The 24,396-nt window shown below is 36.5% G+C and overlaps 1 protein-coding gene across 1 annotated transcript in view; it reads right to left on the bottom strand.

The window, feature by feature from the left end:
* Positions 1 to 8,971: 8,971 nt before the first annotated feature.
* The window catches only part of LOC140154857 (kinesin-like protein KIF22-B), a 44,524-nt gene continuing 29,099 nt past the window's right edge, over positions 8,972 to 24,396 (bottom strand). The window contains exons 11-17 of the mRNA XM_072177505.1: positions 17,822 to 17,934; positions 16,994 to 17,197; positions 16,712 to 16,818; positions 16,117 to 16,192; positions 14,323 to 14,447; positions 12,984 to 13,043; positions 8,972 to 11,324 (exon numbers count right to left, since the gene is read on the bottom strand). Of these exons, the coding sequence (XP_072033606.1) occupies positions 11,298 to 11,324; positions 12,984 to 13,043; positions 14,323 to 14,447; positions 16,117 to 16,192; positions 16,712 to 16,818; positions 16,994 to 17,197; positions 17,822 to 17,934 (712 nt within the window). The 3' untranslated portion in view covers positions 8,972 to 11,297. The remainder of the gene's footprint in view (positions 11,325 to 12,983; positions 13,044 to 14,322; positions 14,448 to 16,116; positions 16,193 to 16,711; positions 16,819 to 16,993; positions 17,198 to 17,821; positions 17,935 to 24,396) is intronic.

Here is a 24,396-nt window from a genome sequence, read left to right as displayed (position 1 = left end):
TAGCCGGGTAATCGATCTTGGTTGTGCGTGAATAAGCTTGTATACCCCATTGAGGTCAATGGTCATCGACTTTTATACTGCCTAGTAGTGAGTGCAGCTGTACTACACGTTGTAGTCCATACAGGACCAACGCAATATAAAATTAGAGTTTTGGTCCGATTTTGAGTTCAAAGCGCACAGCCAATTTTCAAAGCGCATTCTAGCGACCATCATATCTGTTCAACACGTATTTTCAAGTGTATGAGACCACATCTGGTTTCTTGAGAAAAATTCATTTACGGGAGATATTCATCATTTTCTAACCCGGTATCCGAAGATTTTCGTCTGATATCAAAATCGTGCATAGCAATTCATGTGTATCGATCCCGTGTATTCATTTTAATGTCTCTGCTGCACCAAATAATTATTAGCCAGGCGGTGTCGGTGTGCGATGTAAGGTGTTGCATCTGTTCATGTGCTCGTATAATACAACAAAGTACTGATGTAACTAACAAAAGTGACTTAAACCAGGAACCAGGGCTGCCATGAACTTTCCGCAGCTTACAAATCCTTACTGCGTCAGCACCAGACATGTGATACGCATCACATCTGGCGGTCTCTGACCAGTAACATGCATCATTCACCAGTCCATCAACGGAGTAAACAAGGAAAAGTGATACATTACGAAAGCTCTCAGGTGAGCAAAATTATGCTTTGAGTAATCACTTAACTTTCTCCATCATCACTGTCTCAAGGAAGCCAAATGGGCTATTCCATTTAAAATCCACACTACCCCTGTGGAAGATTTTGGCAGTATCTTCAACAAAGGGAGTAAGAATTGCAAATGGAATTAACACATTAGCAGTTCCATTTGAAACTCACTCTCCCTCATGAGAAGATTCAGGTTGTATCTTTCTCAGAGGGTGTACGGAATTCAAATGGAGCTGCCTAATGCACCCATTCCATTTGAAATTCATACTCCCCCTGTGGCAGACATTTCCAAAATCTTCCACAGGGGTAGTGTTAATTTCAAATGGAATAGCCCAATGGATTATGTAGGTCATAACATGTTGACAAGACAGTTTCTTAAAATATACATGCTGTTAATTGACTGTTGTATTGGGTAGGTTGCCAGTTGTTTTACATTTTATATTTGTTCATGTTAATTAAGTTACACAATAATTTGGACCAATGAGAAAAAAGGTTAGGTTGAGTTTACATATTTTTTGTTTGTGTGTGTTACATTATTCCTATTTGTATTTACCATATGTGCAATCTAATAGTACCATATATATTTATTACTAATCATAATTGTTTATCATAATTATTCCAGCTAACCAATGTTTCTTTTACATATTTATAGGAAGTTCATATATTTATGTATATTTTTGAATTATTAGACATGACTGTTGAATTATAAAGAAAATCTCATTCATATTAAATTCCCTCTCGCATGCACCTCATCTGAAGATTGTGGATGGGTTAAACCATCTGCACGAAACAAATTTGTATTGCTGTGTAAAATTTCACTAGTATAATTACATATTTTGCTCCTATATTTTATTGCTATGTCAGAGACTCCTTAAAAAGAGTTGGTTATGTTAATTCCCTGAGCACTACCTGCCGATCTAACATTACCTCTGATTGGTAAATTACATGATATCTTCATTTTAATCACCAATCAGAATGGAGCTTTGCAAATAATTCACCCCAATTTTTTTGTATGGTGAAATTATTCGAACAAAGTTGCTGATTGGTCCAATTGATAATGAAAACTTTTTGGCCAATCGGCAGGTAGTTCTCATGGGGTTAAAAAGTTACCCTGAGGGCACTATAAGCTGAATTGTCAGTCTCTAAGAACTATCTTGATTGGGAAATAAAAAAGGACTACTAGTATATTATGTATTGAGCCAATCGGTGAAAGTGGTTTTAGGCTATCGGAAAGGAAAGAAAGAACAAAAGAGGAGAGAAGATGAACAAAGGAGTTGGAGTTTTCCCCAGGGTTTCGACCCCCATATGGAAACGTTTTGGGCCAAAAGTCTCTTTAAATGTTGAACAGTTTGCTCTGTGCATACTCTGTGTGTGTGCTTGTTATCTTCACAGGTCAGTGATCAACAAACATGGGCAATGCATTATGCATCACTCAGTGCACAGCACACGTAGCAACACAACATCCGGCCACTTTAGAATTTGCATATTACGCTCAGGTCACGACTAGCGTGATTGGACGGGGCTTCACGTTGAGCCTACCGTCCGACGACATTTTTTAACCAATCAGAAAAACTTTACATAATATTTTTGGGGAATAAATTATGAAGTGAATATAGAAAACCCCGCCATCATCGGCCAATACGTTCAGGAATACGGCCTTCAGGAATATCACTCAGCCGGCGAAATACATGAAATCTCTGTACAGACGCTGAAAATCAGGCATTTTTGAGACTAGAAAGGTGGGCTTTTAATTTCCGTCCGCCGTGCGACAATAACCTACATTTATGACTTTTACAGCTTAAATTAGGGAAAACTATAACATATAGAATGCTGAACGGCCCGGGTTGATATCTTTTTTGGATTTTTTTTAAGATTTCAAAATATGACAAGGGATGCCTTCCGACTGATATCGACATAGGGATTTTCCTGTAGTACGAGTCAGTGAACACTCTTGACAGCAAAAGAGACTACGTTTCCATATGAGACTCCATCGGGGACCGGTAGCCACAGGTGTATCACTGGCCCGGCCAAAAAACATGCACATAATATGAGTTAGGGTGATTGGGTCACTGCATCATTTGGGATGCATGCATACGTAGTGGTTTTGCTTTGTACGATTTTATGAGTTATGCTTAAAATCTGAAAGGTCTTGTCTGTTTTGATTAGTTACTTGGATGATTATATGATGTTATTAACCACTCAAGGACTCTGTAAGAAATGCAATATGTGTCCATGGTGGTCTGCGGCCCATACACGTTCAATCTTATTGATCAATATCAAAGACCCTAGATACAAGAGTGGATACAAAATCTAGAGACATTAGGTGTTGTGTAGGGCTAATGTAATGTTATGGTCTAGATGGTTGGTCAGCTGTCCAGATGGTCGGTCGGTCGGTCATACAGAAGCCAAGTCATTAATGGCAGGCTACACATAACAACCATGACTTAATTTTTAAGATGTTGTTACAATTTAACAAGCATGTATAAAATTTTATTTTGTGAAATTTGTAACTCGGTCTGATCCACTCGCTTTATTTTGGAAATGTTGAAATATTTTTTATCAGCATAAGCCTGTCCGAAAATAAGAAATTGGTAATATCCCATTTTAATGACAAGATATCAAATTTTAAGCAAATTAACAAATCTCTCTCCCCTCCAGTTGAAAAATTAGGACTCATTTTTGATGTTTCTCTAAATTTAACCATAATACATGTTTAACAGATTGTAATGTTACTCTGGTCCAGATTTTGTGACATTTCTTAAGACTCCAAAATCAACAATAGGTGTAGATCTGGGGGGGGGGGTGACATGAATCCTCCCAATATTTTAGATCTGGGGAGGGAGACGAATCCTCCCAATATTAGGGGAGGAGGGGTTGTCCATACAATCACCCCCCCAATGTTGATGCCTCAATGTGGGTTTCTAACCAAATTAACCTCATATTTGGTCATTGTAACCTTAAAATGCGCTCATCATGCAAATTTGTTCCCCTTTTACACCATATTTCACCATTTTAGTTCAAAATATTTTGAGCACTTCAAGTGCATTTGTACCACAAACTGTCACCATTAAGGTGCAGGATTCACTATAAATCAGGGTTGGCGATTTTTTTTTATTAAAAAAAAAAATCACAATCCTATCAGGTATTTACAAAAAATCAAAACATGTTTATGTGAAAATTTCAAAGAAAAAATTTGGTAAAATCATGGGAAAAAACCTGTTGAATTCTGCACCTTGAAAATGATTTTTTAGCAAGAGATAAAATGACATCATAGAGGTATTTAATTGTATCCAAAAGGTGTAGAGAACCATTACAAATGAAGTAAAACAGGCAATTCAAGATAGAAATTAACTTAAATTTTAATATCAAAAACGGTAAAAACTGAAAAATTTGATCTAAATCAGTGATTTAAGAAAAAAAATCATTTGATTTAAATCGCGCCAACCCTGCTATAAATGTTTTTCAACCCCATCCGGGATCCCCCAATGTCAAAAAGAATGCCATTGGAAATTGCAGATAGGAAAAGATTGATATTGAAATTGGAATTGAGTCGTCTTGATGACTTTGGTAGCATTCCACAAGGCCTTTGTGCCTGCAGATAAGGCCTGCACTGCTATTCATGGACCTTTTGCCAGTGGGCCTGCCTTATTTCTACGAAGTAACAAGTCATTTATTGATAAAGAACTATGGTGTTAAATTGAAACACCCTAAACAGATCATGTACAAACAAATAGTATAACAATGTATAGACTATGTATATATATTATTGTATAATACTGAAAATATTTAATAAGCCTTAGGCAGGGTGTATTGGAGATTAAATGTTGCCATGTATGTATATTTGTACCTGTAACTCAATGAAGGTACTACTATGTACTGAACGTTACTTTTGAAATAAAATTCTGTTCACAAAACAACTGAAGATCAATTAAATTGTAGTCAGTTTGTTTTTGTTAGTTTATTGAGCAATAAAGATAAAAGAAGAGTCCTGAGCTGTAGATGGTGTGTTGGAAGTCAAATGTTGCAATGTATATCAGTACCTATAAATTATGCTTGTCAAATGTGTTGGGACCCTTTCAATAAGGAAATCAGGGATACCAGTGGCCTCCTGAAGTTGAGAAGGAAAAAAATATTTCATAAAATACTAAATGCGAAGCGTAGCGAGCGGAGCTCTCGTCCCTCATGGCGTGGGGTCCAGGGGCCGCTTAAGAGCCCCTGGCGGGGTCCAGGGGCAACCGAAGCCAGATGGTTTCTGCACATTTAGCACCACAGGAAAGGCCATTTCAGAGGGTAAAAAGAACAGTTCAAAGCTCCTGGCTTGTTCTACACTTTTAATAAAAAGTGCTTAAGAGACAAAGACTCTTAAAAAATGTTTTTTGGCTTTATTACATGACCAATATGGCTGATGTTGATATATGTGAAGCAGAAAAATAAAACAATAATTAACAATTTGTGCTTGGCATCTACTGCCTCCCCACCCCACCCACCCCCACCTTTTGGTTAAAATTTCAGGACGACAAACATTTTAGCAGATTTAGCACCCCAAAAGAGACCATTTTTGATTAAAAAAACCTGTTTTAGACTTTTTTTGAAAAAATGCTTCCTTCATCCTAAAAAAGTGGTTTTAAATGTTCCGTTTCCTATACTTTTGTACATGGGAGACATTCTTCAAAGTGTTTTTTTGGCCTAATAACATGGCCTACATGATTGAAATTGATATATGTAATGCATAATATAAAAACAATGATTCATCAAATTTTTTACCCCCCTTCGGGTATGTGGGAGGGGGCCCACATGGGGGGGGGGGGTACTTATGATTGTGCATGAAGAATACATTGTACCCGGACATTGTATGATAAGAGTAATTTGTACAATTCGGTATGTTAAACATACAGAGACAGAGTGATGTCACTACAAATTGGGACTAAAATAGTAGGCCTAAAAAGGAAATACATAGTCCTACACACACTCAACCACCCCACCCAACCTCCCCCACCCCCATGTTCACAGCAGACTACACAAAGCCAAAGGATACAGCTAAAAGGTTCATTTCCTCAGATTTTTTCCTTCCAACGGAGATTTTTTTGCGACCGCCGACCGAATTTTTTTTTTTAAACGCGTGCGGTCCGGATTTCGGAAATATCCGGAAAACTGGCATCCCTGGGAAATGTAATGAGCGCTTTTCCCCTTACCAATGTTAAATCCTACAATGCTGCTCATGCATGACTAGTTGATTGTTGCGGAAGGGGATTGGATGGGAGGTTAGAGAAGGGTTTAGGCTTTGCCACAGAGAAAGCAGTATTTCGGTACATTAAAAATAACAGAAAGAAGTCCATAAATTATACAGTATAGTTTTTAGTATAGGCGTCCTATTAAACATATTGAACACTACGGTACTTTTATTATACATATTCATGCTTGAAGAAATGCTGACGTACTTGTCTGGTGTCACATTATGATTGCAGACCTGAAACTGACCACTTGTGAAAAAAAGAGAGGAAAATGATTAAAGAGAAAAATACTGCAAAATCATGCTAAAAAGCTCAAATTGGGCTGAAAATAACAAATAATATGTCAATATTTTCAGGAATAAAAAAAAAGAGGACATCAGCTAAAAAGATTCAGGTCTGTGATTGGGTCCCATTACATTAATATGTACAATTTTGACTAACCTCCAGTGACCAGAGTGTCTGGTTTATGACAGGGGGTACCGTATATAGAAGTTGTGAATGAAATTATTGATTGGCTCCAAACAAAGGATTTGAACCAGTGTCCAACACCGTAATCATGGTGCAGTGCAGTCCATTCAATCAAATGTTGTCATCAACCTATTTGATCGTAGTACATTTGTTATGTGTGTGAGACGAACTGTCACGTTTGATTGCAATCATGCTTTTGTTGAATGCATTTGAGTAGTCCGCCATATTAACGGTATGATACGTCATATACACAACCTCTAGATCCGCTAGATACAGGTTCCAGTCACCAGAGTGTCTGGTTTATGGCAGGAAGTATACAGATCAATTTGCTTCATTTGTTAATCAGTGGATAGGATGGTGCAGGGATTCAAGCCTAATTAAAAGGTTACAGGTTCAATGCTCTTCACCTGTATAATTTGCCACCTTCCACCCAGGTATATAAATGGGGAGGGGGAGCATAATAGATGGCACTCCTACATACAAATTGTCAGCCTTTCTCTTTTGAAACTTTCAGTTTTCCCAATTTTATCCTAAAGTTCTTTGAACACTTCAAGTTCACACATAAATATCACAAAACAATTGATTAGTGTAGCTGTCATGATTTTATTTCCATTATATAAATGCTCATGACAGAGTTGCATGAATGGATTTGGAGAGCAAAATCTTCCAATGTAATCACCCATTACTATTATTTTTTTAGTTATGGAACTAAACACAACACTAAAATAAAGTCTTCATTCAAATGATCCACCATAGATCTAAACCCGATCATGACTTTAACAATTTGATTGATACGGTTGTGTGCGCTTATTTGATACCACATTTGATACCAATATATGAAATTTGGTGCATTTTCAAAAGTTGCAAATCAAAATGATCACACAGTTGGAATTCTATGCATGGCCAAGCTCGCTTATCTGTTGGCTATCCCAAGTACCTGGTTTATTCAATTGTTAATTTAAAACGCATGGATTGTTACATTAATGTTTTACTGATGAATACTAGGGCATGAGCTGATCAATATGACCTTGGGGTTGTTTCAGACTTCACTATGTCATGCTCTGCAATTCACCTCTACACCAAATTTCATATACTGTTATCAATCTTTCAATATAGCGGTTTTGGTAGCAAATATGGTATAAACTTAAAAGGTCACCTCCATCCCTCCCGATTTGATTGACGCTGCACACGACTGTCAATCAAATCGTCACTACATAAGCCGGTTCAGATTTATGATGGGTTATTGGAGTGGGGACTTTCATTTTGTGTTGTGTTTACTTGTATATAACTGTTAGTCTTAGTATTTTACACATGACAAACTGCAATTTACCACCACTGCCAACAGAAAAGAGTATATCTTTTGAAAATTGGTCATACCAGATTGTTAATTCAGAATATTTGCCATTCATTGTTCCTGCTGGGAGTGAAAGTGAATTGAAAAATTGCACAACGCTTGGCTTTATTACAGACAGTACAGTATGTACTAATCCTGTGTTTAGTGTCTTAGTGTCTACTGAACATTGTAAAAACATAAAAAAATGAAGCTTATTTACATTTTTTGAAGTAAATATATATACAAATATACATATTATAATACATGGCATGTTAGTTTGAAAATGGAAAAGCATTTTTTAAATGTTAAAACATTTCATATCATTCATACTGCACTAGAATTCAACAACATCACTTATTCCACTCTATGCAAATCAAGTTTGTAAAATTTTGGTATTCCACTTGAAATCCACAGACCCCTTATGGAAGACATGACCTTAATCTCACACACAGGGGGTGTAGATTTCATATGGAATCACCCATTCAGGTAATCCAATTTGAAATTCACATCCCCTGTGTGTCGTAGCCATGGGCAATATCGCACCATACAATGATATCGGGATACAATTGTCAAAATTGCGATGCAATATTTTTTACGCTTTCAAAGATGTGCCTACGATGTATAGCATTCAATATGGAGACTGAAATTATTTCCCAGTAATGCATTGCGCGACCCTGAAGTGACAAATTCAACATGGCGACTTACATACATATGGTGGGATTGCATGTTGCGAAGCAAAACTTAACTTATTTGACTGTATATCCTTGTAAATTTGTTAGAATCTGAAATCAAATTTGTGTAAAGCATACTTTCATGTCCTACCGCGATAGTCTCAAAATTGAGCGCTTATATAAGGTCAAGTTTTCCGTGCTCAAGTTGTTTTGAAACTAAACAAGCCGACGATCAATTGAAAATTTTGACCTTTCGTATTGAAGATATGGATTTTTTTTCCCAAACACCAAAAAAATAGGTCTTTTGGGAAAAAAATCCATATCTTCAATATAAAAGGTCAAAATTTTCAATTGATCATCGGCTTTTCCTCCCAGCTACATACACTTTAAGAATATATCATTAGATTTATAAAATTTATTTCGAGGACTGTTATATATCAAAAATTAGAAAAATATCAAATTTTAATAATTTGTCATAAAATTTGTATTATATCGTGAATTTCAAAAAATGAAAATGATTTGATATCAGAAAGACATGATTCAGTATTCAGAATGCAATTCGACACGTCCGAGGTGCTCTCATGTCCCACAAAAATACTGTCGAAACGCCATAAACGCTCATTCTAGATCCCTTAACCCTTAAAATGCAGTTTCATTGTTTTCATTTCAAGTCAAAATGATTCATGCAATTGTCCATACCACACTTTTAGTTGTGATCACAAAAAAAACCTTTCTTCTCATTTCTTTGTCATTATTATATTACAATGCGTGTGAGCAAATACATACATGGCCCGAGTCCTGACACACTAATAAAATCAAACACCATATGTGATGCAAACAAGTTAAATGAATCTGATGTCAATAAAAATCAAAATTCAGTTTTCAATTTCATTCCATGAGCCATTCTCAGAGCTTTATTTTGCTGAAAACCCCATTTTAATTAGACTTACGGTTCCAGATATATGGCTATAGTGTTGCTCTCAACAATGAAATAATACCAAGGAAGTTTCATACTATTTATTATTGGCTATATCTTAAAAATCAGTATTTCCGACATCTGACTCATTTTGCTTGATCACATCACAAATTAACTTATTGACCAAGCCAGCAAACCCATGTGTAACAAACTTATTTCACTGCTAATCGTGGCAGTCGCAATGAGCTATTTAAAGTTGAAATCCATACACCCCCTATGGAAGGCATGACCTTAATCGCCCACACAGGGAGTGTGAATTTCAATTGGGTAACCTGAATGGGTGACTCCATTTGTAATCTACACCCCCTTTTTGGGTGACCTAATGCCAAGTATGGATTTCAAATGGGATAGCCTAATGATCAGTGGCAAGAGGACAAAGTTCTGATTGCAACTTTTATTTTTAATGAATGACACAAGCTGAAGATGATTCTTTGTTTTCATTCTAAAATATCATGAGGGTGAGATGGCCGCTGTCGGCGGGGTAAATTCCATCGGCGAGAATATAAGCCTTGAGCTAGCCTTATGTGATAATTCTCTTCCTCTCCCAAAATGGTCCTAAGATCGGAAATCCTGAGCAAATGTGCTCAGTTCATTTACAGGATATCATAATTTGTACAATTTCTTCTCACCCCCATAAGCATGTGCATATAATAGTCCGTCAACTCAGAAGTACAAAGTAAATAGACCTTGGAAACTGGAGGTATGAGAATAATTATTTCAGTGCAATGCGTGTGTGAATGCTTCTTTAGGACGCCAACTACTGCTTGATTTGTACTTGCTGAACGTACCACGCTCTTTATGTATCACATTTTTTAACATGCAATGCGTGTGACACAAAGCATTGACCCCCGATGCCACAGACTTGCTTTGTACTTCTCAGTTGATGGACTATATAGCTATTGTGTGCGGCATTTCGTGGTTAGGAAGTCACATAAAGCCGTTGGTCCAAAGTACAAGAGTCATCCCTGTGCACTTTAAGTGTCAGAGCTATTCGAAAAGAGAAGGGTGTCCATCCCAGTTTCTGATATCTGTACTCAATCCTAGGTTCCAGTATAAGTTGATGTGATACTATAAAAGCCCTGTCGACTCAACCGAGAAAAAGAAAAGTTTGTTTGCCTTTATCGTGTGGACCATGAGATTGATCTTGCAGTGAATTAAAAAATTAATTAAGCACCATCTTAACCTAAAGATCTTTTGAGTTACATGGAAAAAATGCTACACAAGTATATTCCAAATATGTGACCGTCCATCACAAACTGCTCGTAAAGTCTGCAAATTATATTCTGAAAATGTGCATAAAGGTTGTATTCATATGTACCTCAAGTTGCTGCTACATGTTTCTCATTTCGCTAGTGCGTGTCAAACACTTTTTAAACCAATCATTAATCCTATTGTTGAAGAGGATAATAAGCTTCTATACTTCTGCAGAGTTCGTAAATAGCTCTAGTCTTTGTTTGCTTTGGCTAAATCCTGTTCAAGTGGTGGTTTAACCAACAATTAACAATGAGAGGACATTCCTGAACCTCGTTGACTTGGGGATGATTTGAAGTGACTGCCAATTTTGACCATTTGATATTTAATACCAGGAATGTGGAAAAAGAGAAATAATGTAGCACCGAAACAATGTACCCTTTTCATGAAGGAGCAAAGTTTAGCAAACCATAACTCTGCTTCTGGATATCGTTTGAAGTCAAATTATATACCATTGTAAAGCTTATGATATATATTTTCTAAACACGGAAGAAAACGAAATTGACCAGGGGCCGACGTTACGAGCGTTTTGTCGTGGACGGTCACATATAGTGCTGCAAACATTTGGATAATATATTCAATGCATTTTTCTCATGCAAGATATTCCTTCCTTAATACCTGAGATACCCTAAGGCTGATTTATGTACATTCCTATCTGTTGTCTTCCTTGAAAGTATTTATGCAGGACCGCATAGAAGATTATTCTGTGGATTCAAACGAAGAAAATGACTCAAATATCAATAAATAGAGAGTAGCAGTCATGACTGATGTTAACAATAAGAAGATAGTACACACCCCAAAACAATCCTTTCGTGTTTTGAAATACACATCCCTCTTATTCGCTGTCTGATGTCATCCTATTTAAATGTACTATTTTGTACAGGAGCCAAGCGTTGTTAATCAGTGATGGATCCATAGTCCAGTAGCGTATACGTGAACCAATGTTACGCATACGTGTGACGCATGAGCGAGTAAAATTCGTCATGTCTGGAATGTGTGCGTAAACATGAATTCTCTTATGTCGGAGGTAGCAGCTAAATATTACATCTTTATTCTTTAGTTTTTTTTACTTTTATTGCTGATATCAACAGAGAAATCACTGCAATCTTCTTGAGTGGCAATGACAAATGAACATCCCGTATGAAAGAATCATGTGAATTAGACATCTTTAGCTTGTTTTCACTGCAAGACATCTTAAGCTTGTTAATTTTGGTTTTGTTGCTACCCTCGCGAAGTAAAACACTCAGATGACGCTGATGCATCGTTGTTAATCGGTGATGAACAACGGTGAAACATGATTGAATCCCTAATTCCCTAAATACAACCTGCATGCCTTCTTTGGTTCAAGTACACAGTTTTAAGACCTAAAAACTTGTCCAGTTATAGTAATTAGTAAAATAAATCATAAAATTCTGCTTTCACGTCTTTAAAATGTGAAGTTTTGTCAGAATTTATCATGTCCTTTTTAAGTATTGGTTGATTTCCAAAAATCCAATTGGTCATACTGAGTGAAGATTGTAAACAGGGGTGCTTGAACCAAAACACTTTGTATACAAATAATGTATTCATGGCTATCTTTATACAAGGTGATGATGTAATACAACAAATTCCTTCCCCCTATAGCCACAATGACTTGGTCAAGTTAGTAACTGATTACATAATACACCATGGGAGGTTTGCCAACTTTGGCCAGTGATTATTTTTCCAAATCTGGGACAACTCCATCATAGGTAATGTATTGCAAATTATACACAAAAAGCAAATTTCCAAGTATAACATCGACTTGAGCAGATTTGTTTCCATCAATTTATGCAAGGAAGGCATCCAATGGACCTTTTCATATCGAAGTTTTTACGAAGGGATGACCCAGTTTTTAAAAATGGGTCATCATACGCAGTTCTTAGGCGCGCACTTACGCCAGTTGTGCGTTTCGTCAATGCACGCAGTTGAGGAGCGTTTATGTGTATTTACGCGGGCTTGTAAAGACGCTCGCGTCCATGTGATTATTTTGCGAACATTTCCGATGTTCCATGTTTATATAGTCCTAAACAGCGTCCACGTTTGGAGGTGATTACACATAGGTGGGGGTGTGTGTTTGCCTTGCATTATTTGTGAGGACTCCAACATAACACACCAACACAGTGAGGACCTTGTGCATAACGAGGACCTTGCTACGGCAACCTAATTAAACGGCGAAAAATGAGGTCTTATACCCAACTACGTCCCATTTATAGCTTACGTCCGGACGTAAGATCCTCGCAGTGTTAACCGGTTTAACCCTTGTTCGATTTTACAACATTATGAGCACATTTGGACTTGTAGGCACGTGTGTGTGTTCAAAGGGTCAAGAATATTATACTCACTCTTATGATTGAATCTATTGTCTTTGCTGGCAAACCATTTACTTTGTATAAGTCTTCAATCTGTAAGGATATTAGAACAAGAAATAATAGCATAATATATACAGTGGGGAAAATGGCTCAATTAACTCTTCAGGACTCCTCTTTGCAGGATTGATGCTTTGATTTACCTGAAGTTACAATATTTTATCTTCTTACACTATTCAAAAAGCCAAATCAGCATTGGAAGTTTGCAATGTATTGTGGGACAGTTTTTGCAGTTTTGGGACACTTTGCCCTCTGACCTATTGGGGAAAATTCAGACAAATTGGTTTTTGTGCGTACAAAATATAATCTTAAAATGTTTTACAAGAATGAAAATAAACCCCAAAAAACATTGTTATTGAATAAATTAATTATTTAAATATTTTTAATGATAACATTATGACAATAATAAATAAATTAATAATAATTTCAGCAATTTCCCCGATATGTCAGAGGTCAAAGTGTCCCAAAACTGCTCTCAAAAACCAGAAGTTACAAAGGTGATTGGGCTTATTACACCAAATCAAAAATATAGAACACTTTTTTTTTTTGGATTTGATTTGTTCGGTTTTGACAACCCTGGATAACCCAAGAAAGCCTCTATTGAAGCTTATTTCCATTGGGGTCCATTTGAACACCGGGATGGCTTAGGAACAGTCAGGGGTTAACACCCTACTCTTTTTGAAACTGGCTGCGTGATACATGTACAGGTATGACTCTCTGCACACAGGACCGACGGCTTAACGTCCCCTCCGAAGGACGGAGTACTTTCATGATTCATTTACCCAATTCTAAATGAACCATGGGAGAGTGGAAGTCTGAATTTAATCTACAGATGTTGCCAATTAATTTCAGACTTTTTTTTCCAAGTCAATATCCCAGCAAATCGCCACTGCCGGGAATCGAACCCGGGACCTCATGCACTAAAGGCAAGTACTCTAACACTTCTACAAGTAATGTTTTCTTTCCCATTTAAAATCCACACTCCCCCGTGGAAGATTTTGGAAATATTATTCAGCAGAGGGAATATAAATTTCAAATGGAATGAACACATTAGGCAACTTCATTTGAAACTTGTTGAATCTTTTTCAGAGGATGTATGAAATTCAAATAGAGCTGCCTAATGTGTTAATTCCATTTGATATTCATACTCCCCACGGAGAAGATAATTCCAAAATCTTCCACTGGGGGAGTGTGATAATAAATGGAATAGCCCAATGTTTTCTTGATTTCCATATCTGTTGAGAGAATAATAACAGCAAGCCTGGTTGGAAAGTTGAATTTATCAGATTTATTGCATTTTCCAGCTATTCATTACCTTTTCAAATTTGCCACACATTTCTCTCCAGTTATGAATCAGTTTGGCTCTCTTCTCTCCTATGCTTTGTAATGATTTCAGGTCTTTTACAGTTCCTGAGTTGAGTACATGCAATATTTCTGCAGCTGAAATAAACCAAGGCAAATGCAAATACATGTATATTATTAATCCATAATTGTGACATGATCTGCTCCATGGGGGCCAAAGGAGGCATTTTTTAAAAATTGAGTTATTATAATTATTACCTTGTGGTAACATTAGGCTATCATATACTAAAAACACCAAAGGTCCATCAATGGAGTGTCACACCCCTCCCTCGACAGGAGCATGATTGTAGTAACCTATAACTTGGTTCTAAAGTTATAAGGTTTTGTGATGTGTATTTTCTTATGTATTTTATTGTTTTTTACTCCATAATTTTGCCTTTATCTCAGTTTCAAATTTGCCACCAAATTTGCCATCTTCCAGTTATAGGTTACTACAATCATGCTCCTGTCGAGGGAGGGGTGTGACACTCCATTGATGGTTTTAGTTGGTAATTATCATTATAGCTCTCGTTAGAAAATTCATGTGCTTGTAAGAAAATTACAATGCATCATAGAAATTTTAAACGTATCCAACACCCCCTTGTCAGATTTTCGGCACAGGCAAAAAATTGTTTTGGTCAACAATTTCAGTTGGCAAAAAGGCTGTACACATCCAATATGCAAGAAAACATATAATTAGACACCAAAATTACCAAAATCAGATGTTGTTAACTACGGTCAGAATTCAAAAAGGTTGTTCACCTTTGGAAATTTTTCATCAAAACACCCTCTAGAAAGGTCTGATGCATAACAAACTATACATTTTTGGAATCCTCATGACCATACGAGTATTTTGATATATTACTTGACATAATTGGAGCATTCTGTAAATATGACCCCCTTGTGACCTTGATTGATCCCTTCCCGGAATGCCCGGAAGTTTCAGGAGGTGAGCCCAAGCTAAATTTATCCAGAATCAATTAAAGACCCCAAAATTTTTACTTGAGCACACATTTAATACAGGGTAATGCTATAATTATCTCATTTTATTAAGCTGGAAAGATGCTCAATATGGCATCCACTTTTTGAAGTCTTGGTTGATATCTTTTCACATAACTACAATGACTTCAGAGTAAGGCTGGCATTTTCGGTCGGGTAAACGGGTACCCGCCGAGATTACATTACCCGGTAGGAAATACCCCCCCGGGTACTGAATTCAAAAAAAAAAAAAAAAAAATTTTTTTTAAGTTTTTATTTTTCGGTTTTGTAGTGTCCCTGGACCTAGACCTAAATGCTAGGATCATTCATGGTTGACCTAAAAAAAAAAAAAAAAAAAAAAAAAAAAAAAATTCAAGATATTTTGTTATTTTAATATGAAAATTGATAATTTGTATTCATGTCATAGTCTATTAATGATTTCAAAATGCATTCAAATTCAATACATTTTGAAATCATTAATAGACTATGACATGAATACAAATTATCAATTTTCATATAAAAATAACAAAATATCTTGAATTTTTTTTTTTTTTTAAATTTTTTTTAGGTCAACCATGAATGATCCTGGCATTTAGGTCTAGGTCCAGAGAACTACTAAAACCGAAAAAATAAAAACTTTAAAAAAATATTAATTTTTTTTTTTTTTTTTTTTTTTTTGCAATTTGGTGCCGGTTACCCGCCGAAAATTGCGGCGGGTACCCGAGTACAAAATTACCCGAAAATGCCAGGCCTACTTCAGAGTCTGAGTGGTAAGTAAAGATACACTTACTGTGCTTGGCTTGTAGTTCAGGATTGGGTGTCATAGACCATGCTTGACTACTGCTGTCTGGATCTGATGAGGAGGCCTGTTCAGATGCACAAATTAGACACAATATTATAACCCAAAAATGAAATATGCTTTACACTACAATACTACCAAATTCCTAAACTGCTACCCAGCAGCACCAATCCAGTACCAGTGTGTGTACTGTACGTGCAATTTTGATGTGTCTACTGTCTACTCTACTGTGTGGGTACTCAAGAGCACCCACATAGGTACTCTCGGGGGAGTACCAATGAAGTAGCTGCACAGCAGTGTACCTTGAGGTAGTAGCATTAAGAATCTGGTAATGCATAACAACAGTGCACATCAGGATCCATACACCCCCTATGGAAGACATGACCTTAATCTTCCACACAGGGAGTATGAATTTCAAATGGGGTTACCTGAGTGGGTGACTCCATTTGAAATCTACACTCCCTGTGTGGGAGATTAAGGTCATGTCTTTCACAGGGGGTGTATGGATTTCAACTGGAATAGCACATTATAGGCTACAGGCTGATACACTCATGAAATAACAAATGATAGAATTCAGATTTCCTACCTTGGCATTAGGTTTAACAATCTTCATAAACTGCACATCAGTGTTTCCAATAGCTGTGGATTTCTTTACACATGGCATGATTGGTGGAGAGATGCAATGGTTCTCAACTGATGATGCAAATAACAATAATGGATTAGTCTAAGCAATAAAGCAATAAAGGAATAACAAACTTTTTAATTATGTTATCGTAGACTAGACTAGACTAGACTAGACAAAACTAGAGTTAAAGGAACAAACAAAAACCAAACAAACAAACAAACAAACAAACAAATGAAAACTAACCTGTCCTTGGCTTAATCACAGCTCTTGGCACTACAAACGACTTATCACTATCTTTCTTCTTCGCACAGACACTTTTGAACCCAGACTTGGCCTTGAACACAACAAAGTTCTCTTTTAGGTCACGATGTTCTTGCTGTAGATTTTCCAGATGTTTACGACTCTGTTTGAGTTGTTGCAGCAGCTGTTTGTCTTTAGCTGGATTCCCTGAGGTGGAAATGATTAGAAAAGTAGGATATTTCACATGGAAATTGTTTTGTTTAAAACGGTGACTATTAAACTTTAAAAAAGAGGGGTCGAACCTGTCTGTAGGGCAAAGATTAGCGAATTTATGGGGAAAAGTGTTTTTTACAAATTCTGTGGCTCAAAAAAATGTTAATTTCCCGGGAAGCAAGCTAAATTTCCCACAATCTATAGCATGCTTTTATACATAAAAAAGACACAATTTCCCTCCAAATACCAGAATTTCCCTCCAAACACCAACATTTCCTGGGAATGAGCTTCCCAAATCCCCCACTTTTTCAAGCCATGTCTGCGGCCATCATTGACAATACCTTACTGCACAAAAAAGCAAGTAATGCATTCACCATGGCGATCCATTTTACACAAAATAGAAGGAGCTCTCTATATTCAATAAAATCTAACTATCTCTATCTGCATGGTAAATTCTGTATCAAGGACAAACCATTGACACTTTTTCTGGCACAGCTGGTGTCCAAATTTAAAATGTTTGTGTATTTCCCTGGGGATTACAAAGTTAAGCTATTTTACTGTGGTCATAATTTTGAGTTGAAGGAGGCCCTCTATACTAAGCAATGAGAGCATGCCTACCTGATGTGCTTGTCGTTGATTCTGATGGCTGCAGCTGGGTAAGGACGGTTTCTAAGGACTGTAGACGTTGCTTCATGGCTTCTTCAAAGTTGGCTTGTCTTTTTAACAGAGGGCTGGTTTAGCATTGAAAAGTTGAAACAAAATAGAAAGATATTTAAAATTCACAGAAATCTACTGTGTTTTATAGTCAATTGTTTGAGATATAAAGAGTATAGAGTTAAGTACTCATGCTTGTGGATGTACATAAGAAAACAACAGATCAATGCATAAGATTGTGCACGCAAGTTCTGCTTGATTTGTTTAAATTTGGACACAATATAATATGCAACATTTCAGCTGAATTACTGCATTTGCACTGAGAGTTTGTACATTTAGTATGCATTGTCAAAGTTTGATAGTTCGAGGATAGTTAATTACATCAAAGCCTGTGACTTAGCATTTGTGTAAACAAAGAAATATTTTTAACTTTCATATCATCATTTGCATTTTAATTGCTTATTTCTTGCAATCACTTAGTTTATTTCTCATGAATTGAAACTACTTAATGCCCTGCATTCTACCATGTATGTACGTCATCCACCAGTGGAGCTCCTGCGCCCCTCCGCAGAACTTCCGGTAGTGGATGTTCTGCGCTCGGGGGCGCAGAACATCCACTGTCGGAGTTGCTGCGCTTCGGAAGCAAAATAATAGATTTTTAGTATTATAATAACGGTGGATCATTTCTGCGCCGGGCGCAGAACATCCACTGTCGGAGTTGATGCGCCCGGCGCAGTCCCTTATATGTAACGGTGGATCATTGCTGCGCCGGGCGCAGAACATCCACTGTTGGAGTAACTGCGTTCGGAAGTAAAATAATAGATTTTCTTATTATAATAAGGCCGTGTAAAATTAATATTTTGGTTCTCGTCCCTCCCTCCTCAATTTCTGGGATTTGTCAGATTTTTTTTTTTTTTTTTTAGATTTTTCAATTTTTTAGACTTTGGAATGATTTATGAAATCTTCATACATATAAATAAGTTTATTAGAGAACAAGCATCACTTCCAAGTCTTTTTGTGGTACTCTAGGGGTTTATCCTCAGAATCTCACATTTGAAAAAAAAAAAAAAAAAAAGGGCCTCATCGCTTCCTCGAGCACTGTTGGAGAAGACCGAAAACTACTGACAATGCTAATTTTACATTGAAAAAAAAAACAAACAAAAAAAAAAACCTCCCTCCTCATCAATTCATGAAAATCCTCTGGACGAGAACCAAAACATTAATTTTATACGGCCTAACGGTGGATCATTTCTGCGCTCGGGCGCAGAACATCCACTGTCGGAGTTCATGCGCTCGGAAGCAAAATAAATCATTTTCTTATTATATTAATAATATCATTGTAATAGCTCTACGTAGAAGTTTATTACTATTAGGCCTATACATGCGTATAATAACGGGCGCAGAACATCCACTGTTGGAGTAACTGCGCTCGGAAGTAAAATAATAGATTTTCTTATTATAATAACGGTGGATCATTTCTGCGCTCGGGCGCAGAACATCCACTGTTGGAGTAACTGCGCTCGGAAGCAATATAATACATTTTCTTATTATAATACTGGTGGCTCGGGGGGCGCAGAACATCCACTGTCGGAGTTGATGCGCTCGGAAGTCAAATAAATTATTTTCTTATTTCATTAATAAAATACAACATGCATGCGTATAATAACTAATAGGCCTATTTTCTTATTATATTAATAAAAAATAATATGCATGCGTATAATAACTAAACTCCGAGAAGGTTATTGCTATTAGTAGGCCCCCTATAACCGAATTGACAGCAAAATAATAGATTTTCTTATTGAATAACGGTGGATCATTGCTGCGCTCGGGCGCAGAACATCCACTGTTGGAGTAACTGCGCCGGAAGCAAAATAATGGATTTTCTTATTAAAATAACGGTGGATCATTTCTGCGTTCGAGCGCAGAGAATCCACTGTCGGAGTTGATGCGCTCGGAAGCAAAATAAATTGTTTTCTTATTATATTAATAATATATTTTTTATTGTAATAGCTCTACGGAGAAGTTTATTTCTATTAGGCCTATGCATGCGTATAATAATAACTATAACTCCGAGAAGTTTATTGATATTTACTATTAGGTCTGCGCCGGAAGCAAAATAATGGATTTTCTTATTAAAATAACGGTGGATCATTGCTGCGTTCGAGCGCAAAGAATCCACTGTCGGAGTTGATGCGCTCGGAAGCTAAATAAATTATTTTCTTATTATATTAATAATATATTTTTTTATTGTAATAGCTCTACGGAGTAGTTTATTACTATTAGGCCTATGCATGCGTATAATAATAACTATAACTCCGAGAAGTTTATATTTACTATTAGGTCTATATAATGCGCTCGCAAGCTCAGATTATAATAAAACTTATTATATTAGCGCTACGGAGAAGTTTCATTACTATTAGGTCTATAGGTCTTACAAGTTTCATTTCTTTACTGTTTTCTTTCTCCTTCATTCTTTTTCTTCATCTTTTTTTTTCGTTCACGTTTCCTTGTCGGTACTTCTCATGTAACCGCAAATAATTCCTATTCAAATATAATTCTGATTGACACATGACCACTTGCAATTCGGCCTTTGTTAGTCACCAGATAAGTAGGTGTCATTTTGTGGTTATTATAGATAAAAGGAACCGATAAGGCCGCTGATTTAAAAAAAGAAACCCTGTTCTACTGGCGGACGGACCTTTCAAGTAGGGTCGGCCATTTTTGTTTGTTTTTGGAAATAACCAAAATAACTGCGCTCGGAAACAAAATTACATATTTTCTTAATATTATAATATCAGTGGATCATTTTTTTTTTTTTTTTAGAGAATCCACTGCCGGAGTTGCTGCGCCTGGGCGCAGTCCCTTATGAACGGTGGATCATTGCTGCGCTCGGGCGCAGAACATCCACTGTCGGAGTTGCTGCGTTTGGAAGCTCAGATTATAATAACACAAAATAATATATGTGACCCGTTACAGCGAAAGGTACCTTATGTCGGCTGCTACAAGTGTCTCTTTTTCCCCAATGTTGGCAGAAAATATCAAACAATAATGACAATCTGAAGTGGCGGTCATTTCAAATCATCTACAAGTCAACGAGGTTCAGGAATTTACTCTCATTGTTAGTGGGTGGCTAATACATACCTTTACAAATACAATACAATGCTTTTGTAACCCACCACTCATGCCACTTGAACAGGGATTAGCCATATCAAATAAAGACTAGAGCTGTATAACAAACAGTTCTATAGACAGGTACAAGCTTATTATCCTCTACAACAATAGGATTAATGATTGGTTTAGAATGCATTTGTTACTAGCAAAATAAGGCATATGTAGCTCCCGACTTAAGGTACCTTTTGCTGTAACGGGTCACATATAGGCATGCGTATAATAACTATAACTCCAAATGTATTGACATTATCATTACAATAATTATATATTGATTTTCTTGTTCCAAATATATTGGTGTGTATTCGAGTTTTTTTGTCATGTTTATTCCTAATATATTGTCAAGAACATTCCAGGCCACTTTAAAAAAAAGTTTGTTGTCAGAGTGTGATTGAGAAAATATTTATTTTGGGGCAAATAGTGGCGGATTATTTCAGCGCTCGAGCGCAGATAATCCAGTGTTGGAGCATCTGCGCTCGGAAGTAAAATAACATCATTATTTTCTTAATATTAAAATACTACTTTTTATTTTTTTGTAACCTATACATTTTTATTAATATTGTTATTATGATAAATGACATTGTTGTTTTGTGTTTAAGGTGTGTAACCCGATCAATATGTCATACCCCCAACTCACCTCAAACTTGATGAGATTTTGATATCAACATGATCAAACGAGAGATCCTATTTTACTCTTTATTGAAATTATGCGTTCAAAATGTATTTCCACATATATCACCAAAAACATTTTCCAAATATATCGGGCCACATTCCTTTAAATAACTTGATAGTGATACCGTGTATAACATTTCATTTGTATCATTTTTATAGGAACAAATATTAATATATTAGTAAACGCTAATAACGCCGATAAATTGTTTGAATTGCATATCGCCAGGTTCTAAGTTTATTGCAATACGGAAGTCTTATTCTGGCCGTATCCATGTTATTTAAACTAAATGGCAAAAGAAACAAGCGGACAAACGTCATGTAAACATTAATTAATTAATTAATTAATTAATTAATTAATTAATTAATTAATTAATTAATTAATTAATATTAATTACTTAATTAATATTAATTAATTAATTAAATATGTATTTATTTTATTACTGGCAAGTCAGCCTTATCTACTTCGTATTTATTTTATTATTTATTTATTTAACGAGCGATGCGTTCAAAACAACAACATGTATACATAATTATATACAAAAAAGGAATAAAACACAATTAAATGTAGAATGCACAATTATGTCACAAAAACAATTAAAGGAGGATTTCGTGATCCTAGCATCCTCTTTTTATGAACATTTTCAATACATATCCACGAAAGTAGGTTATTGCCAAAATTTAAGTTGATTCCGTGTTTGCGTTTGTGATTTCCTTATTCGTGTATATATCGTAGGCCTTGGATTTAAATTTGACATTGATCTTCGGTTATGCTAATTTTTAGACCCCCTCCGCTTGTTTGGGAATCCAATGGATTACATCTACTTATCTGTTGGCTAACAAAGGCCGAATTGCAAGTGGTCATGTGTCAATCAGAATTATATTTGAATAGGAATTATCTGAGATAGCAATTGCGGTTACATGAAAAGTACCGACAAGGAAACGTGAACGAAAAAAAAGGGAAAGAAAAAAAGAATGAAGATGAAAGAAAACAGAAAATAAATGTAAAATGAGAAAAAAAAAACATATTATATTATATTAGACTCTAGACTCTTTTTTTTTTTTACTTTCCTAGCGCAGTTACTCCAACAGTGGATGTTCTGCGCCCGAGCGCAGCAATGATCCACCGTTACATATAAGGGACTGCGCCCGGGCGCATCAACTCCGATAGTGGATGTTCTGCGCCCAAGCGCAGCAATGATCCACCGTTATTATAATAAGAAAATCTATTATTTTGATTATTTTTTATTAATATAATAAGAAAATATTAGTTATTATACACATGCATATTGTATTTTATTAATAAAATAAGAAAATAATTTATTTGACTTCCGACTTGACTCCGACAGTGGATTTTCTGCGCCCGAGCGCAGCAATGATCCGCCGTAATTTCAATAAGAAAATGCATTATTTTGCTGTCAATTTGGAGTTATAGTTATTATAATAGGCCTAATACTAGTTATTATACGCATGTATATTTATTAATATAGGCCTAATAAGAAAATCTATTATTTTACTTCGAGCGCTTGAGTTACTCCGACAGTGGATGTTCTGCTATGCCATGAAGCGCATGAGAAATGATCCACCGTTACATATAAGGGACTGCGCCCGAGCGCAGCAACTCCGATAGTGGATGTTCTGCGCCCGAGCTAGAAATGATCCACCATTATTATAATAAGAAAATATATTATTTGCTGTCAATTCGGTTATACTAATAGCAATAAACTTCTCGGAGTTTAGTTATTATACGCATGCATATTATTTTTTATTAATATAATAAGAAAATATTAGTTATTATACGCATGCATATTGTATTTTATTAATAAAATAAGAAAATAATTCACTTCCGAGCGCAAAAGCTCCGACAGTGGATTTTCTGCGTCCGAGCGCAGCAATGATCCGCCGTAATTTCAATAAGAAAATGCATTATTTTGCTGTCAATTTGGAGTTATAGTTATTATAATAGGCCTAATACTAGTTATTATACGCATGTATATTTATTAATATAGGCCTAATAAGAAAATGTATTATTTTGCTTCCGGCGCATCAACTCCGACAGTGGATGTTCTGCGCCCGAGCGCAGCAATGATCCACCGTTACATATAAGGGACTGCGCCCGGGCGCATCAACTCCGATAGTGGATGTTCTCCGCCCGAGCGCAGCAATGATCCACCGTTACATATAAGGGACTGCGCCCGGGCGCAGCAACTCCCACAGTGGATGTTCTGCGCCCGAGCGCAGAAATGATCCACCGTTATTATAATACGAAAATCTATTATTTTACTCCCGAGCGCAGCTACTCCGACAGTGGATTCTCTGCGCCCGAGCGCAGCAATGATCCACCGTTACATATAAGGGACTGCGCCCGGGCGCATCAACTCCGATAGTGGATGTTCTGCGCCCGAGCGCAGAAATGATCCACCGTTATTATAATACGAAAATCTATTATTTTGCTTCCGGAAGCAGCAACTCCGACAGTGGATTCTCTGCGCCCGAGCGCAGCAATGATCCACCGTAACATATAAGGGACTGCGCCCGGGCGCATCAACTCCGATAGTGGATGTTCTGCGCCCGAGCGCAGAACATCCACTACCGGAAGTTCTGCGGAGGGGCGCAGGAGCTCCACTGGTGGATGACGTACATAACTCATTCTACACATAGGCTTCAACATAAAAAGTTTTGAGATATTTTCTCAAAATATC

Source organism: Amphiura filiformis, chromosome 6, assembly GCF_039555335.1.
Source record: "Amphiura filiformis chromosome 6, Afil_fr2py, whole genome shotgun sequence".
Taxonomy (NCBI): Eukaryota; Metazoa; Echinodermata; class Ophiuroidea; order Amphilepidida; family Amphiuridae; genus Amphiura; species Amphiura filiformis.
Note: the sequence above shows the minus strand (reverse complement) of the source record. Positions and strands in the feature narration are given on the sequence as shown.